This window comes from Salvelinus fontinalis, chromosome 1 (assembly GCF_029448725.1).
Source record: "Salvelinus fontinalis isolate EN_2023a chromosome 1, ASM2944872v1, whole genome shotgun sequence".
Taxonomy (NCBI): domain Eukaryota; kingdom Metazoa; phylum Chordata; class Actinopteri; order Salmoniformes; family Salmonidae; genus Salvelinus; species Salvelinus fontinalis.
Genome location: NC_074665.1, coordinates 95,645,238 through 95,665,203, shown reverse-complemented (window position 1 = coordinate 95,665,203; position 19,966 = coordinate 95,645,238). Strand labels below are relative to the sequence as shown.

At 43.4% G+C, this 19,966-nt stretch overlaps 1 protein-coding gene across 6 annotated transcripts in view; it reads right to left on the bottom strand.

The window, feature by feature from the left end:
• ascc1 (activating signal cointegrator 1 complex subunit 1) overlaps window positions 1–19,966 on the bottom strand; it is a 36,551-nt gene that overhangs the window by 14,294 nt on the left and 2,291 nt on the right. For 2 of the 6 annotated variants that reach the window (XM_055936830.1, XM_055936826.1), the window contains exons 4-9: window positions 19,301–19,479; window positions 16,693–16,826; window positions 15,131–15,250; window positions 13,879–14,003; window positions 10,345–10,412; window positions 1,549–1,687 (exon numbers count right to left, since the gene is read on the bottom strand). In XM_055936830.1, coding sequence (XP_055792805.1) covers window positions 1,571–1,687; window positions 10,345–10,412; window positions 13,879–14,003; window positions 15,131–15,250; window positions 16,693–16,826; window positions 19,301–19,479 — 743 coding nt within the window. In that variant the 3' untranslated portion in view covers window positions 1,549–1,570. Of the gene's footprint in view, window positions 1–1,501; window positions 1,688–3,695; window positions 4,886–10,344; window positions 10,413–13,878; window positions 14,004–15,130; window positions 15,251–16,692; window positions 16,827–19,300; window positions 19,480–19,966 lie in introns of those variants that run through there. The other 4 variants (XR_008761140.1, XR_008761139.1, XM_055936847.1 and 1 more) reach the window with 4 other exon arrangements.

Sequence of the window (19,966 nt, the reverse complement as noted above, 5' to 3'; positions counted from 1 at the left end):
AATAAGGCTGTAATGTAACCATCTGTTGGAAAAGGGTACTTTCTGAATGTTTCTCTTCTGTCTCGGAGGCGTCTGCGTGCCAAGGAGGAGGGTTGAACAGATACATTCTATAGACACAACACAGTGTCACAATCAATGTTCTGATGCTCGGCAGGATGGCTGTGTTGGCTGGGGGCAGTTACATAACCCTGTCTAATCGTTGCTGTTGACAAGACTCCAGGAAGAAGGACAAATGTCTGTCTGTCTGTGTGTGTGTGTGTGTGTGTGTGTGTGTGTGTGTGTGTGTGTGTGTGTGTGTGTGTGTGTCTCTGTGTGTGTGTGCGCACGCGTTAGCTGCTACAGTATGCTAGTAATGAGTGTCTTTGAGCTGACAGACAAAGCTAGCCAAGTGCACTCGGTGGTAGTTATTGCCCTCCTGCATGGCATGCCAAGCAAGCAGCAGGCAGCAGAACATCTCTCTGAGGGCAGGACAGGGGGAAGTGAATGTAGCTGAGCTGAGCAGACTGTGACAGCAGTACAGACAAACACACAAGGGCAAGACAGGGAGACAGACAACAGCACTGACAGGGGGGGTGACAGACAACATCACTGACAGGGGGGTGACAGACAACAGCACTGACAGGAGGGTGACAGACAACAGCACTGACAGGGGAGTGACAGACAACAGCACTGACAGGGGAGTGACAGACAACAGCACTGACAGGGGGGTGACAGACAACAGCACTGACAGGGGAGTGACAGACAACAGCACTGACAGGGGAGTAACAGACAACAGCACTGACAGGGGAGTGACAGACAACAGCACTGAAAGGGGAGTGAAAGACAACAGCACTGACAGGGGAGTGACAGACAACAGCACTGACAGGGGAGTGACAGACAACAGTGTCACTGCCGCTCAAAATGACTGCGCACACACACACACACACACACACACACACACACACACACACACACACACACACACACACACACACACACACACACACACACACACACACACACACACACACACACACACACACACACACACACACACACACACACACACACACACACACACACAGAGAGAGAGAGACAGAAGGGAGAATGCTCCCTGTCTCCTCTACAGTTTAATAAAGCCTGATAGAGCCATCTGCTGGCCAATAGTAGAGTGCTCTGATGTCCTGCCTGAAGAGGGATTCACCCTTCTGATATTTGAGGAAATTAACCATATTTCCTGAGATTTACCTCATCTGTCAAACAACTGTCAAAAAAAGTTGTAAATTACTGAAAACTGACCACTTAAAAAGTACAACAATTGACAGTAAAGGTAATCAGTGTAAAACCACTGCTGTGTTCTCTCTGGCAAGCTCCACTGTACCTGAGTGAAGGGGGAGGCTGTGTTCTCCCTCTCAAGCTCCACTGTACCTGAGTGAAGGGGGAGGCTGTGTTCTCTCTCTCAAGCTCCACTGTACCTGAGTGAAGGGGGAGGCTGTGTTCTCCCTCTCAAGCTCCACTGTACCTGAGTGAAGGCGGAGGCTGTGTTCTCCCTCTCAAGCTCCACTGTACCTGAGTGAAGGGGGGGAGGTGGTCAGGAGAAGTTCAGAAGGCCAGCGCAGGTGTAGAAGCCGGTGCAGTCGGTAGAATACCTCTGGGAAATCTGGACAGCATTCAGGTCAAACCCCCCAAAATGGTACGACCCAAAACTCTACGTTAAAAACAAGACAAGAGAGTTAGAACAGTGCTGTCAATCTGAGTGGTATAGTGTATCCCAAATGACACCCTGTTCCCTATATAGAGCACTACTTTTGACCAGAAGAAGTGCACTAGGTAGTGAATAGGGAGCCATTTGCGAGACACCCTGGGAAACCACTACTAGCATTGTTATGTGGATCTCCTGTTTACACTTGAAGTAGTGCACATGTCCGTGTTGTGAACTGGAACAGAGTTTCGATGGAGGTTCTGGTTATATAGATACAACTACAGGATAACAAAAAATGACTCTGCTTAAATTCCACTCCACGACCATCAACAGAATGACAAAACTATGAGCCCTCTCTCTCTCTCTCTCTCAAAGATGGCGGTCTAAGGCACTGCATCTTTAGTGCTAGAGGCATCACTAAAGACACCCTGGTTCGATTCCAGGCTGTATCACAACCGGCCGTGATTGGGAGTCTCATAAGGCGGCGCGCAATTGGCCCAGCGTCGTCCGGGTTTGGCCGGTGTAGGCCGTCATTGTAAATAAGAATTGGTTCTTAACTGACTGGCCTGGTTAAATAAAAGGTGAAACATTAATATTTATTAATAAACTTCCAAGGGAACACATGGTAGAGAGACTCTCCAGAGACATTCTTATCATGTTGCCCTTCAAATGGCGCCCGATTCCTATAGAGCCTGGTTAAAAGTAGTGTACTATATAGTGACCAGGGTCCATAGGGTTCTGGTTAAAAGTAGTGCACTATATAGTGACCAGGGCCCATAGGGTTCTGGTTAAAAGTAGTGCACTATATAGTGACCAGGGCCCATAGGGTTCTGGTTAAAAGTAGTGCACTATATAGTGACCAGGGTCTATAGGGTTCTGGTTAAAAGTAGTGCACTATATAGTGACCAGGGTCTATAGGGTTCTGGTTAAAAGTAGTGTACTATATAGTGACCAGGGTCTATAGGAATCTGGTTAAAAGTAGTGCACTATATAGTGACCAGGGTCTATAGGAATCTGGTTAAAAGTAGTGCACTATATAGTGACCAGGGTCTATAGGGTTCTGGTTAAAAGTAGTGCACTATATAGTGACCAGGGTCTATAGGAATCTGGTTAAAAGTAGTGCACTATATAGTGACCAGGGCCCATAGGGTTCTGGTTAAAAGTAGTGCACTAGATAGGGAATAGTGTACGCTACTGCGCTGAAGGCTCAGTTTGTCACATCTAAACATTGGGAGGACCCCCAAGGTGAATTCAATTCTAACGTGACTGTATGAAAGCCCTCTATAGGCTGCCATGCTGATTTATCCTCTACACAGTGCCTTCGGAAAGTATTCAGACCCCTTGAATTTCCCCACATTTTGTTACGTTACAGCCTTATTCTGAAACTGATTAAGTACAACAATTTCCTCATCAATCGACACACAATACCCCATAGGGGTGGCAGGTAGCCCAGTGGTTAGAGCGTTGGACTAGTAACCGAAAGGTTGCAAAATCGAATCCCCGAACTGACAAGGTAAAAATCTGTCGTTCTGCCCCTGAACAAGGCAGTTAACCCACTGTTCCTAGGCTGTCATTGTAAATAAGAATTTGTTCTTAACTGACTTGCCTAGTTAAATAAAGGTTAAATATAAAATTATGACAGCTAAAACTGTTTTACATACGTTTTCAGACCCTTTGCTATGAGACTCAAAATTGAGCCCAGGTGCATCCTGTTTCCATTGATCATCATTGAGATGTTTCTACAACTTGGAGTCCACTTGTGGTAAATTCAATTGATTGGACATGATCTGGAAAGGCACACACCTGTCTATACAAGGTCCCACAGTTGACAGTGCATGTCAGAGCAAAAACTGCTGCAGAAATGTTTTGGTACACTTTCCCAGATCTGTGCCTTGACACAACCCTGTCTTGGAGCACTACGGACAATTCCTGCAAGCCTTGAGGTTGAAGGAATTGTCCGTAGAGTTCCAAGACAGGGTTGTGTCGAGGCACAGATCTGGGAAAGTGTACCAAAATATTTCTGCAGCATTGAAGGTCCCCAAGAACACAGTGGCCTCCATCATTCTTAAATGGAAGAAGTGTGGAACCACCAAGACTCTTCCTATAGATGGCAGCCCGGCCAAACTGAGCAATTAGGGGAGAAGGGCCTTGGTCAGGGAGGTTACCAAGAACCCCATGGTCACTTTGACAGAGCTCTATAGTTCCTCTGTGGAGATGGGAGAACATTCCAGAAGGACAAGCATCTCTACAGCACTCCACCAGTCAATCAGAACTTTATGGTAGAGTGGCCATACGGAAGCCACTCCTCAGAAAAAGGCACATGATAGCCCGCTTGGATATTACATTTGTAAAAAATTAAACACTAATATATGTTGATTAGATCAATTCAACTGCCTGAGTCATTACCCCATAATGTCAAAGTGAAAACATGCTTTTAGAAATGTTTGCAAATATATTGAAAATGAAATACATAAATATCTAAATTACATAAGTATTTACACCGCTAAGTCAATACATGTTAGAATCACCCAGCGATTACAGCTGTGTCTTTCTGGGTAAGTTTCTAAGAACTTTACACACCTGGATTGTACAATATTTGCACATTATTTTTAAAAGTCTTCAAGCTCTGTCAAGTTGGTTGTTGATAATTGCTTGACAGCCATTTTCATGTCTTGCCATAGATTTTCAAGCCAACTGTAACTTGGCCACTCAGGAACATTCAATGTCGTCTTGGTAAGCAACTCCTGTGTAGATTTGGCCTTGTGTTTTAGGTTTTTGTTCTTACACCATCCAAAGTGTAATTAATAACTTCACCATGCTCAAATCCTCGACTTCGGCAATGTAATTTACAAAATAGCCTCCAATACCCTACTCAACAAATTGGATGCAGTCTTTCACAGTGCCATCCATTTTGTCACCAAAGCCCCATATACTACCCACCACTGCGACCTGTACGCTCTCGTTGGCTGGCCCTCGCTTCATACTCCTTGCCAAACCCACTGGCTCCAGGTCATCTACAAGACCCTGCTAGGTAAAGTCCCCCCTTATCTCAGCTTGCTGGTCACCATAGCAGCACCCACCTGTAGCACGCGCTCCAGCAGGTATATCTCTCTGGTCCCTCCCAAAACCAATTCCTCCTTTGGCCGCCTCTCCTTCCAGTTCTCTGCTGCCAATGACTGGAACAAACTACAAAAATCTCTGAAACTGTGACAAAAAAAATCTAAATTTAATCTATTTTAAAATTCAGGCTGAAACACAACAAAATGTGGAGAAAGTCAAGGGGTCTGAATACTTTGTGAAGACACTGATCATTGGACCTAATGAGGAAATGGAGGCTGATTCCCAGTTCTAACAACACTCATAACATTCTAAATTCTTAAGACTAATAAAATGTCATTGATCTTTTCAGTTATGGTTGGTTGGAGGGATCAAACCCAGAGTATTGGGTTGGCTGGGACTTTAGGGTCGTCTGTCAGGAATATATTTCTGGTTCAATCAACACTCTATTCCAGTGTCCCTTAGTCATGGTCCTGGGGACCCAATAGGTTTGATGATGAGCCGATTAGTGGAATCAGGTGTGTAGCACGAGGGCAAAAACGAATATTATATTTTTTCCTTTATTTAATTAGGCAAGTCAGTTAAGAACAAATTCTTATTTATAATGACGGCCTACACCGGCCAAACCCGGACGACGCTGGGCCAAATGTGCGCCTCCCTATGGGACTCCCAATCATGGCCGGTTGTGATACAGCCTGGAATCAAACCAGGGTGTCTGTAGTGACGCCTCTAGCACTGAGATGCAGTGCCTTAGACCGCTGCGCCACTCGGGAGCCCAAAATGAACAGAACGGTCCCCATTCAAGTGAATTATTCATTTGTTTGATTCATAATATTTATATGTACTTAATCCTATCCGATAGGCTAAATCCAGAGAGATAGTTTTGGAAAAACTGGGCCCAGGACTAGAGCACTGCTCTATTCAGACAGACCGCACCAGGAATATACTATTGTAGTTCTTACATTTTACCACCAGAGGGCAGCTAATCCACATGGAACAGAGCCAGAGGTATTGTTGCATCACCTATCTGACTGTCTACCATCTTACTGACTGTCTACCATCTCACTGACTGAATGAACCGTCTACCATCTCACTGACTGAATGAACCGTCTACCATCTTACTGACTGAATGAACTGTCAACCATCTTACTGACTGAATGAACTGCCTACCATCTCACTGACTGAATGAACCGTCTACCATCTCACTGACTGAATGAACCGTCTACCATCTCACTGACTGAATGAACCGTCTACCATCTTACTGACTGAATGAACCGTCTACCATCTCACTGACTGAATGAACCGTCTACCATCTCACTGACTGAATGAACCGTCTACCATCTTACTGACTGAACTGTCTACCATCTTACTGACTGAATGAACCGTCTACCATCTCACTGACTGAATGAACCGTCTACCATCTTACTGACTGAATGAACCGTCTACCATCTCACTGACTGAATGAACCGTCTACCATCTTACTGACTGAACTGTCTACCATCTTACTGACTGAATGAACCGTCTACCATCTCACTGACTGAATGAACCGTCTACCATCTTACTGACTGAATGAACCGTCTACCATCTCACTGACTGAATGAACCGTCTACCATCTCACTGACTGAATGAACCGTCTACCATCTCACTGACTGAATGAACCGTCTACCAACTCACTGACTGAATGAACTGTCTACCATCTCACTGACTGAATGAACTGTCTACCATCTCACTGACTGAATGAACTGTCTACCATCTCACTGACTGAATGAACCGTCTACCATCTCACTGACTGAATGAACCGTCTACCATCTCACTGACTGAATGAACCGTCTACCATCTCACTGACTGAATGAACTGTCTACCATCTTACTGACTGAATGAACTGTCTACCATCTTACTGACTGAATGAACTGTCTACCATCTTACTGACTGTCTACCATCTCACTGACTGAATGAACCGTCGACCATCTCACTGACTGAATGAACTGTCTACCATCTTACTGACTGAATGAACTGTCTACCATCTTACTGACTGAATGAACTGTCTACCATCTTACTGACTGAATGAACTGTCTACCATCTCACTGACTGAATTAACTGTCTACCATCTCACTGACTGAATGAACTGTCTACCATCTCACTGACTGAATGAACTGTCTACCATCTCACTGACTGAATGAACTGTCTACCATCTTACTGACTGAATGAACTGTCTACCATCTTACTGACTGAACTGTCTACCATCTCACTGACTGAATGAACTGTCTACCATCTCACTGACTGAATGAACTGTCTACCATCTTACTGACTGAATGAACTGTCTACCATCTCACTGACTGAATGAACTGTCTACCATCTTACTGACTGAATGAACTGTCTACCATCTTACTGACTGAATGAACTGTCTACCATCTTACTGACTGAATGAACTGTCTACCATCTCACTGACTGAATGAACTGTCACCATCTTACTGACTGAATGAACTGTCTACCATCTTACTGACTGAATGAACTGTCTACCATCTTACTGACTGAATGAACCGTCTACCATCTCACTGACTGAATGAACTGTCTACCATCTTACTGACTGAATGAACTGTCTACCATCTTACTGACTGAATGAACTGTCTACCATCTCACTGAACTGTCTAACATCTTACTGACTGAATGAACTGTCTACCATCTTACTGACTGAATGAACTGTCTACCATCTCACTGAACTGTCTAACATCTTACTGACTGAATGAACTGTCTACCATCTTACTGTCTACGATCTTACTGACTGTCTACTATCTTACTGAATGAATGAACTGTCTACCATCTCACTGACTGTACGAACTGTCTACCATCTCACTGACTGAATGAACTGTCTACCATCTCACTGACTGAATGAACTGTCTACCATCTTACTGACTGAATGAACTGTCTACCATCTCACTGACTGAATGAACTGTCTACCATCTCACTGACTGAATGAACTGTCTACCATCTCACTGACTGAATGAACCGTCTACCATCTCACTGACTGAATGAACCGTCTACCATCTTACTGACTGAATGAACCGTCTACCATCTTACTGACTGAACTGTCTACCATCTCACTGACTGAATGAACTGTCTACCATCTCACTGACTGAATGAACTGTCTACCATCTCACTGACTGAATGAACTGTCTACCATCTTACTGACTGAACTGTCTACCATCTCACTGACTGAATGAACTGTCTACCATCTCACTGACTGAATGAACTGTCTACCATCTCACTGACTGAATGAACTGTCTACCATCTCACTGACTGAATGAACCGTCTACCATCTCACTGACTGAATTGTCTACCATCTCACTGACTGAATGAACTGTCTACCATCTTACTGACTGAATGAACTGTCTACCATCTTACTGACTGAATGAACTGTCTACCATCTCACTGACTGAATGAACTGTCTACCATCACACTGACTGAATGAACTGTCTACCATCTCACTGACTGAATGAACTGTCTACCATCTCACTGACTGAATGAACTGTCTACCATCTCACTGACTGAATGAACTGTCTACCATCTCACTGACTGAATGAACTGTCTACCATCTCACTGACTGAATGAACTGTCTACCATCTCACTGTCTGAATGAACTGTCTACCATCTCACTGACTGAATGAACTGTCTACCATCTCACTGACTGAATGAACTGTCTACCATCTCACTGACTGAATGAACTGTCTACCATCTCACTGACTGAATGAACTGTCTACCATCTCACTGACTGAATGAACCGTCTACCATCTCACTGACTGAATGAACTGTCTACCATCTCACTGACTGAATTGTCTACCATCTCACTGACTGAATGAACTGTCTACCATCTCACTGACTGAATGAACTGTCTACCATCTCACTGACTGAATGAACTGTCTACCATCTCACTGACTGAACTGTCTACCATCTTACTGACTGAACTGTCTACCATCTTACTGACTGAATGAACTGTCTACCATCTTACTGACTGAACTGTCTCCCATCTTACTGACTGAACTGTCTACCATCTTACTGACTGAATGAACCGTCTACCATCTCACTGACTGAATGAACTGTCTACCATCTTACTGACTGAACGAACTGTCTACCATCTTACTGACTGAATGAACTGTCTACCATCTTACTGACTGAATGAACTGTCTACCATCTCACTGACTGAATGAACTGTCTACCATCTTACTGACTGAACTGTCTACCATCTTACTGACTGAACGAACTGTCTACCATCTTACTGACTGAATGAACCGTCTACCATCTCACTGACTGAATGAACTGTCTACCATCTTACTGACTGAATGAACTGTCTACCATCTTACTGACTGAATGAACTGTCTACCATCTCACTGACTGAATGAACTGTCTACCATCTTACTGACTGAATGAACTGTCTACCATCTCACTGACTGAATGAACTGTCTACCATCTCACTGACTGAATGAACTGTATACCATCTTACTGACTGAACTGTCTACCATCTTACTGACTGAACGAACTGTCTACCATCTTACTGACTGAATGAACTGTCTACCATCTTACTGACTGAATGAACCGTCTACCATCTCACTGACTGAATGAACTGTCTACCATCTTACTGACTGAACGAACTGTCTACCATCTTACTGACTGAATGAACTGTATACCATCTTACTGACTGAACTGTCTACCATCTTACTGACTGAACGAACTGTCTACCATCTTACTGACTGAATGAACTGTCTACCATCTTACTGACTGAATGAACCGTCTACCATCTCACTGACTGAATGAACTGTCTACCATCTTACTGACTGAACAAACTGTCTACCATCTTACTGACTGAATGAACTGTCTACCATCTTACTGACTGAATGAACTGTCTACCATCTCACTGACTGAACTGTCTACCATCTCACTGACTGAATGAACCGTCTACCATCTCACTGACTGAATGAACTGTCTACCATCTCACTGACTGAATGAACTGTCTACCATCTCACTGACTGAATGAACTGTATACCATCTTACTGACTGAACTGTCTACCATCTTACTGACTGAACGAACTGTCTACCATCTTACTGACTGAATGAACTGTCTACCATCTCACTGACTGAATGAACTGTCTACCATTTTACTGACTGAATGAACTGTCTACCATCTCCCTGACTGAATGAACTGTCTACCATCTTACTGACTGAATGAACTGTCTACCATCTTACTGACTGAATGAACTGTCTACCATCTTACTGACTGAATGAACTGTCTACCATTTTACTGACTGAATGAGTGCTGCTAAATAAATCTCCCTGAGTGAGTGAGTCTGCTAAATCTTACTGCATTATGTAAGCCCCGGAAGGCTTTATGTTTTCCTGGAATGTTCCTATTGCTTCTGTGAATAGTCGTTCCACCCGAAATATGATGGCCGTAATAGTCAAGAATAAAGCCGACAAAAACATATTATTGCTCAATATAGGAGAGAAATGATCTCCTATGAGACAGACCTAAGGTTGTATTGTTGAACAGACAACAGACTCAGGTAAAAGGTACCACCAGGATGTTTATTTGTTTGGTGTGTTTGACCTCTGACCTTTAATATGTTCCTGGCATCGAAGGCCTCCCGCTCTTTCATGTTCTGCCTTCCTCCTGCGGCTTCGGCTGGAAAACACACAACAAAAGATAGGTAAACCCTGAGCACCGTGGGTAAACCCTGAGCACCGCGGGTAAACCCTGAGCACCGCGGCTAAACCCTGAGCACCGTGGGTAAACCCTGAGCACGGCGGGTAAACCCTGAACACCGTGGGTAAACCCTGAGCACCGCGGGTAAACCCTGAGCACCGCGGGTAAACCCTGAGCACCGCGGGTAAACCCTGAGCACCGTGGGTAAACCCTGAGCACCGTGGGTAAACCCTGAGCACCGTGGGTAAACCCTGATACTGAGAGCGTTGTGGTTTCCAAAATAGATATATTTGGGTGTTTTTGGAGCCTTTGTTGGTGTTTTATCTGTGCCTCTGCAACTGCACAACGAGCATGAGGAAGTCTATCGCCGGTGGGGTATATTTCTCACAACCAAGTAGAAAACGGTGTCTGGACACTTAGAACACGACATTTACATCCAAAATACAGATTTGGTTAACAAAAAGGTGAACTCTGGAAAAAGGTCCTTTGACCCTAATGAACAAAACACACATCTAGTGTATTAGGTGGACAACCCTATTTATAAAATCTCAAATGTGGGTTAATGAGGTTTAGTGGAGTTCACTGTCAACCCCATCGTTTATTACAACACTGTTCAAACCAGGTGGATATCCCTATGAACTGTACTGGGAGATATGATCCTAAATGACCCTCTCTCTCTCTGAAAAACACTAAACAAATGACAGCCTTACCACCACCACCCTGATTTGTCAATGTCCCTGTCTTTTATGTAATAGCTGTGATTCTAACAACATAATGCTGACCATTCATCTGGTATGCAGCAGTGACGTAACTAAAACACTGCCTTCTGAGCAATTCCACTAGTCAACAACAAGAGCAGAACCAACAGTAACCTTCCCTCGCTCCCTCCCCACCTCGGTCCCTCCCTCTCTTCCTCTCCCTCCCTCTCTCTCTTTCTCTCTCTTTCTCCCTCTCTCTCTCTCGCTCCCTCTCTCTCTCGCTCCCTCTCTCTCTCGCTCCCTCTCTCGCTCCCTCCCTCTCTCTCTCGCTCCCTCTCTCTCTCGCTCCCTCCCTCTCTCGCTCCCTCCCTCTCTCGCTCCCTCCCTCTCTCTCTCGCTCCCTCCCTCTCTCTCTCGCTCCCTCTCTCTCTCGCTCCCTCCCTCTCTCTCGCTCCCTCCCTCTCTCTCTCGCTCCCTCCCTCTCTCTCTCGCTCCCTCCCTCTCTCTCTCGCTCCCTCCCTCTCTCTCTCTCCCTTTGGCCACAACTGTTTGTGTGCAACAGGACAGAGTGTTTTCCAACAGCAGTGACAAGGGGTTTCATTCAGTTGGCCGTGGATCAAGTCCAGCCCTAGTTCTTTCATGCATGAGTTTACACAGGGCTGGGCAGCTGAGAGACTGGCCAACAACACAGGGCTGGCCAGCTGAGTGTCCAAGAGCACAGGACAAAGGGAGGGGTCTGTCCAAGAGCACAGGACAAAGGGAGGGGTCTGTCCAAGAGCACAGGACAAAGGGAGGGGTCTGTCCAAGAGCACAGGACAAAGGGAGGGGTCTGTCCAAGAACACAGGACAAAGGGAGGGGTCTGTCCAAGAGCACAGGACAAAGGGAGGGGTCTGTCCAAGAGCACTAAAATTAAGCACTAAAACTCTGTTTACTACTTCAGGAACAGGGACCGGGTCGCTCCTCTTTTCAGTTCACCGCAGATAGCGACTGCAACGAGCTGCAATAAACACTCAAACTGGACAGTTTTATCTCTTCATTCGAAGACTCAATCATGGACACTTACTGACAGTGGTGGCTGCTTTGTGTGATATATTGTTGTCTCTACCCTCTTGCCTTTTGTGCTGTTGTCTGTGCCCAATAATGTTTGTACCATGTTTTGTGCTGCTGCCATGTTGTTGTCATGTGTTGCTGACAAAAATCGAATTAAAAAAATATTTTTATAAACATTTTTATTTCATTAAAAAAAATATATATTTCTAACCCTAGCCCCCGTCCTCGCAGGAGGCCTTTTGCCTTTTGGTAGTCCGTCATTGTAAATAAGAATTTGTTCTTAACTGACTTGCCTAGTTAAATAAATGTTAAATAAAATACATTTACAAAAATCAAATAATCTAGGGGTTGTTACTGTTACATCTGTGTTCAGGTGTTTCACTAATGTGTTCAGGTGTTTCACTAATGTGTTCAGGTGTTTCACTAATGTGTTCAGGTGTTTCACTAATGTGTTCAGGTGTTGCACTAATGTGTTCAGGTGTTTCACTAATGTGTTCAGGTGTTTCACTAATGTGTTCAGGTGTTTCACTAATGTGTTCAGGTGTTTCACTAATGTGTTCAGGTGTTTCACTAATGTGTTCAGGTGTTTCACTAATGTGTTCAGGTGTTTCACTAATGTGTTCAGGTGTTGCACTAATGTGTTCAGGTGTTGCACTAATGTGTTCAGGTGTTGCACTAATGTGTTCAGGTGTTGCACTAATGTGTCCAGTGACTCTGACTTAATGTCCATCTTTATGCTGACTGACTCCGTGTCCAGTGACTCTGACTTAATGTCCATCTTTATGCTGACTGACTGTGTCGAGTGACTCTGACTTAATGTCCATCTTTATGCTGACTGACTCCGTGTCCAGTGACTGACTTAATGTCCATCTTTATGCTGACTGACTGTGTCCAGTGACTCTGACTTAATGTCCATCTTTATGCTGACTAACTGTGTCCAGTGACTCTGACTTAATGTCCATCTTTATGCTGACTGACTCCGTGTCCAGTGACTCTGACTTAATGTCCATCTTTATGCTGACTGACTCCGTGCCCAGTGACTCTGACTTAATGTCCATCTTTATGCTGACTGACTCCGTGTCCAGTGACTCTGACTTATCGTCCATCTTTATGTTGACTGACTCCGTGTCCAGTGAGTCTGACTTAATGTCCATCTTTATGCTGACTGACTCCGTGCCCAGTGACTCTGACTTAATGTCCATCTTTATGCTGACTGACTCCGTGTCCAGTGACTCTGACTTATCGTCCATCTTTATGTTGACTGACTCCGTGTCCAGTGAGTCTGACTTAATGTCCATCTTTATGCTGACTGACTCCGTGTCCAGTGACTCTGACTTAATGTCCATCTTTATGCTGACTGACTGTGTCCAGTGACTCTGACTTAATGTCCATCTTTATGCTGACTGACTCCGTGTCCAGTGACTCTGACTTAATGTCCATCTTTCTGAGTGGGAGGAGAACGAGGGAAACAGGCTCACATTATCAGGAGGATACTCTGGGTCAGTTTTAGACAGTGGAAAGCCTGCTTTGAGAGAACAGTGACACTTATTTAGCATTTTCATTTCAAGTACGTGTATATGTGTGTGTTTGCGTTTGTACTCTAGTAAGTGTCCTTGTGTTCAAGATGAAGCTCCAATACACATACCTAAACACACATCAGTGACGGCCATAGACAAAAGCACTTTCTTCATCCTACCTGAAGCCGCCTTCCTGAACAGAGTGTTCATCACTGTGCCGTGCAGCTTCACTCTGTCCCATTCTCTGACCATCAGCCCTGAGGAAACAAAGTGGTCCACCAGCCGCTCCACAATGGCCTGCAGCCTGCACAGCAGACAGTCAACACAGAGGGTCAACACAAGAGTCAGTTGTTGTTACCTGGGAGCAACCCTCTCACACTGTTGACATCCTAACGATGAACATCATTTTAAATGTACTAATTGTCACTCAATCTGTCATTAAAAAAGTAAACTGTAAAAATACTAATAATACTACATGGTATTTACAGTGCTTTCGTTAAGTACTCAGACCCCTTGACTTTTTCCACATTTTGTGACGTTGCAGACTTATTCTAAAATGGACTAAATTGTTTCCCCCCCTCAACAATCTACACACAATACCCCATAACGACAAAGCAAAAACAGGTTTTTAGAAATGTTTGCAAATGTATTAAAAACGTAAAACTGAAATACCACATTTACATAAGTACACACACCCCTTACCCAGTACTTTGTTGTAGCACCTTTGGCAGCGATTACAGCTTCAACTCTTCTTGGGTATGACGCTACAAGCTTGGCACACCTGTATTTGGGGAGTTTCTCCCATTGTTCTCTGCAGATCCTCTCAAGTTCTGTCAGGTTGGATGTGGAGTGTCGCTGCACAGCTATTTTCAGGTCTCTCCAGAGATCAACCGATCAGGTTCAAGTCCGGCCTCTGGCTGGGCCACTCAAGGGCATTCTGTCATGCACTGACAACTGTAGGACCTTATATAGACAACTGTGTGCCTTTCCAGATCATGTCCAATCAATTGAATTTACCACAGGTGAACTTCAATCAAGTTTGAGAAACATATCAAGGATGATCAATGGAAACAGAATGTACCTGAACTCAATTTCGAGTCTCATAGCAAAGGATCTGAATACTTATGTAAATAACGTATTTCAGGTGTTTTTTTTAAATACATTTGCAAAAAAATAATAATGTTTTCGCTTTGTCATTATGGGGTATTGTGATGTCATTATGGGGTATTGTGTGTAGATTGCAGAGGTTTTTTGTTGTATTTAATCCATTTTAGAATAAGGCTGTGTCAAGGGGTCTGAATACTGAATACTTTTCCCAAAGGCACTGTATATAGTGCTTTTCAAGGAGCCAGAGTCACTGTGGTACAAACTGTGGTTAAAGAAAGAGACATGAGAGTATCAAACCCTCAAGAGAAGCAACCAGACTCTTACTTGTCCGAACCATCTTTGACTTGGACCTTGGCATACAGGACATCCACCATGGCTGGGTCATCGTTCATGTACTCAATCCCTGTCACCTCCAACGGGAGAGGCTTCCCTTCTGTGATGGTCCTGAAACATAATGTGTGTTACATGACATCACATAATGTGTGTTACCTGACATAACATAATGTGTGTTACATGACATAACATAATGTGTGTTACATGACATAACATGTGTTAATTGACATAAGACATGTGTTACTTGACATGACATAACATAATGTGTTACATGACATAATGTGTGTTACATAACGTAACGTGTATTACATCAAATCAAATGTATTTATAAAGCCCTTCGTACATCAGCTGATATCTCAAAGTGCTATACAGAAACCCAGCCTAAAACCCCAAAAAGCAAGCAATTCAGGTGTAGAAGCAGGGTGGCTAGGAAAAACTCCCTAGAAAGGCCAAAACCTAGGAAGAAACTTAGAGAGGAACCAGGCTGAGGGGTGGCCAGTCCTCTTCTGGCTGTGCCGGGTGGAGATTATAACAGAACATGGCCAGGAGGTTCAAATGTTCATAAATGACCAGCATGGTCAAATAATAATAATCACAGTAGTTGTCGAGGGTGCAGCAAGTCAGCACCTCGGGAGTAAATGTCAGTTGGCTTTTCATAGCTGATCATTAAGAGTATCTCTACCGCTCCTGCGGTCTCTAGAGAGTTGAAAACAGCAGGTTTGGGACAGGTAGCACGTCAATGATATAAGACAATGTGTTACTTGACATGACATAAGACAATGTGTTACTTGACATGACATAAGACAATGTGTTACTTGACATGACATAAGACAATGTGTTACTTGACATGACATAAATTTGTTACTTGACATAGCATGTGTGTTACATGACATAGCATGTGTGTTACATGACATAGCATGTGTGTTACATGACATAGCATGTGTGTTACATGACATAGCATGTGTGTTACATAACATAACATGACATAATGTGTTACTTGACATCACATGACATAACGCGTGCTACACGACATGACGTGTGTTACATGACATGACGTGTGTTACATAACATAATGTGTTACATGACATAACGTGTTAAATGATATAACATAACATGACATAACATGTGTGTTACATGACATGACATAATGTGTTACTTGACATAACATGTTACATGACATAACATGTGTGTTACATAACATGACATAATGTGTTACATGACATAACATGAGTTACATGACATAACATAATGTGTTACTTGACATAACATGACATAGTGTGTTACATAACATAACATAATGTGCTACTTGACATAACATAACATAATGTGTGTTACATGACATAACATAATGTGTTACTTGACATAACATGACATAATGTGTGTTACATAACATGACATGACATAATGTGCTACTTGACATAACATAACATGTGTTCCTGGCTTTTTATACAATCCCTACAATCTAGATAGGGATAGTCCCTCCCTGTTTCAGTCTGTTTTCATCCGTTTGATTCCTAATGAACATGACCCAGTTGTCAGTCAGTCATACCTACTTGATAAAGTCCTGACAGTGCTGGAGTTGTTTACATGCTTGAGTCACTTCCAGGTCGTTCAGCAGAGCCAGGGTGCCGACTGTCAGATGGAGCTTAGCAGGGTTCTGGAAGATGCTTCCATCTACTCCGTGGTCCTTAACAAGAGAGGAGACCTGAGATAAACTGACCGCACAGAGAAACGCTGTAGGGTGAAGTTGCCCCTAGACACTGATCTTAGGTCCGTTTTGCATTTCCCCCACTAATGGTTGAGATTAGAGGTCGACCGATTATGATTTTCAACACCGATACCGATTATTGGAGGACCCAAAAAATCCGATACCGATTAATCGGGCGATTTAAAAAAACTATTAGTAATAATGACAATTACAACAAAACTGAATGAACACTTATTTTAACTTAATATAATACATCAATAAAATCAATTTAGCCTCAAATAAATAATGAAACATGTTCAATTTGGTTTAAATAATGCAAAAACAAAGTGTTGGAGAAGAAAGTAAAAGTGCAATATGTGCCATGTAAGAAAGCTAACGTTTAAGTTCCTTGCTCAGAACATGAGAACATATGAAAGCTGGTGGTTCCTTTTAACATGAGTCTTCAATATTCCCAGGTAAGAAGTTTTAGGTTGTAGTTATTATAGGAATTATAGGACTATTTCTGTCTATACCATTTGTATTTCATTAACCTTTGACTATTGGATGTTCTTATAGGCACTTTAGTATTGCCAGTGTAACATTATAGCTTCCGTCCCTCTCCTCGCTCCTACCTGGGCTCGAACGAGGAATATATCGACAACAGCCACCCTCGAAGCAGCGTTACCCATCGCTCCACAAAAGCCACGGCCCTTGCAGAGCAAGGGGTACAACTACTCCAAGTCTCAGAGCGAGTGACGTTTGAAACGCTATTAGCGCGCACCCCGCTAACTAGCTAGCCATTTCACATCGGTTACACCAGCCTAATCTTGGGAGTTGATAGGCTTGAAGTCATAAACAGCGCAATGCTTGAAGCATTGCGAAGAGCGGCTGGCAAAACACACGAAAGTGCTGTTTGAATGAATGCTTACGAGCCTGCTGCTGCCTACCATCGCTCAGTCAGACTGCTCTATCAAATCATAGACTTAATTATAACATAATAACACAGAAATACGAGCCTTAGGTCATTAATATGGTCGAATCCGGAAACTATCATCTCGAAAACAAAACATTTATTCTTTCAGTGAAATACGGAACCGTTACGTATTTTATCTAACGGGTGGCATCCATGAGTCTAAATATTCCTGTTACATTGCACAACCTTCAATGTTATGTCATAATTACGTAAAATTCTGGCAAATGAGTTCGCAATGAGCCAGGTGGCCCAAACTGTTGCATTTGCCCTGACTCTGCGTGCAATGAACGCAAGAGAAGTGACACAATTTCACCTGGTTAATATTGCCTGCTAACCTGGATTTCTTTTAGCTAAATATGCAGGTTTAAAAATATATACTTCTGTGTATTGATTTTAAGAAAGGCATTGATGTTTATGGTTAGGTACAGCCGTGCAACGATTGTGCTTTTTTCGCAAATGGGCTTTTGTTAAATCATCTCCCGTTTGGCGAAGTTGGCTGTCTTTGTTAGGAAGAAATAGTCTTCACACAGTTCGCAACGAGCCAGGCGGCCCAAACTGCTGCATATACCCTGATTCTGTTGCAAGAGAAGTGACACAATTTTCCTAGTAAAAAGAAATTCATGTTAGCAGGCAATATTAACTAAATATGCAGGTTTAAAAATATATACTTGTCTATTGATTTTAAGAAAGGCTTTGATGTTTATGGTTAGGTACACGTTGGAGCAACGACAGTCCTGTTTCGCGAATACGCACCGCATCGATTATATGCAACGCAGGACACGCTAGATAAACTAGTAATATCATCAACCATGTGTAGTTAACTAGTGATTATGATTGATTGATTGTTTTTTATAAGATAAGTTTAATGCTAGCTAGCAACTTACCTTGGCTTCTTACTGCATTCGCGTAACAGGCAGGCTCCTCGTCGAGTGCAATGTAATCAGGTGGCTAGAGCGTTGGACTAGTTAACCGTAAGGTTGCAAGATTGAATCCCCGAGCTGACAAGGTAAAAATCTGTCGTTCTGCCCCTGAACAAGGCAGTTAACCCACTGTTCCTAGGCCGTCATTGAAAATAAGAATGTGTTCTTAACTGACTTGGCTCGTTAAATAAAGGAGTAATTATATATATTTTTTTAATCGGCCAAATCGGTGTCCCAAAAAAACGATTTCCGATTGTTATGAAAACTTGAAATCGGCCCTAATTAAAATCGGCCATTCGACTAATCGGTCGACCTCTAGTTGAGATTAGTATTGGGGGAGGAGGAAGCTGAACCTAGATCTGCACAATTTAACCCAGAACCAGACAACCATAGAAACTAAAACAAAGACCCGAGATCTCTGATAGCTATTCAGTCAATATAAACATGAATGGAATATAGTCAAATCTCAAACTGGAGTTGGAGAATATTATGCACTATTTTACAGATTGTCATCCCTCCCATCCGCCACGCACGCACTCACTGACACACACACACACACACACACACACACACACACTTACCTGAGAACACTGCTCCAACACCTCCTCTTTAAACCTCAGGAATCCATCCTGAACTTGAGGGTGGTTAAGAGCGAACGACAGGAAGTGGGTGAACGGCTGCTTCTTGCGAAAGCTCTGAACCAGGAGCTCGACACGAGTCACGGCAGAGGACACCGCGGCCTTCTGGGAGCCAGTGATCACTGGAACAATGTTCGACCGTTATTGTGTGACTGTAAATGTGAGACTTTTATTTTGATATCCCATGATTCTAGCCCTTAGGAGAAGAGGTTCCTGGATAACGCTTCAGTCTTGAGTTTAGCGTGGTTGCTGGACCCACGTTCTTGGCTGACTTTTATTACTAAACTCATTAATATGACATGACTGCTGACAGAAAATCCCTGAAATCCCCAGAGGTAGAGAAAGGAGAGTTTTGCTAGACTGGTCCCAGATCTGTTTGTGCTTGCATAGTGAACTCCTATAGTCATTGTTAATCACTTACCTAGTTAAATAAAGGTTAAATCAAATAAAAACATGAAATGTCTTGTAATTCCGACCATATGAGTTGGTGAGACAGCACAAAACAGTCATAATATGGGACGAGGCTACAGTGTTGCACCAGTATCTTTACTATAGACCTCTGGTTTGGGCTGGTCTCCAAGCTCTGGTCCAGGGCGTTACGTGCGGCCT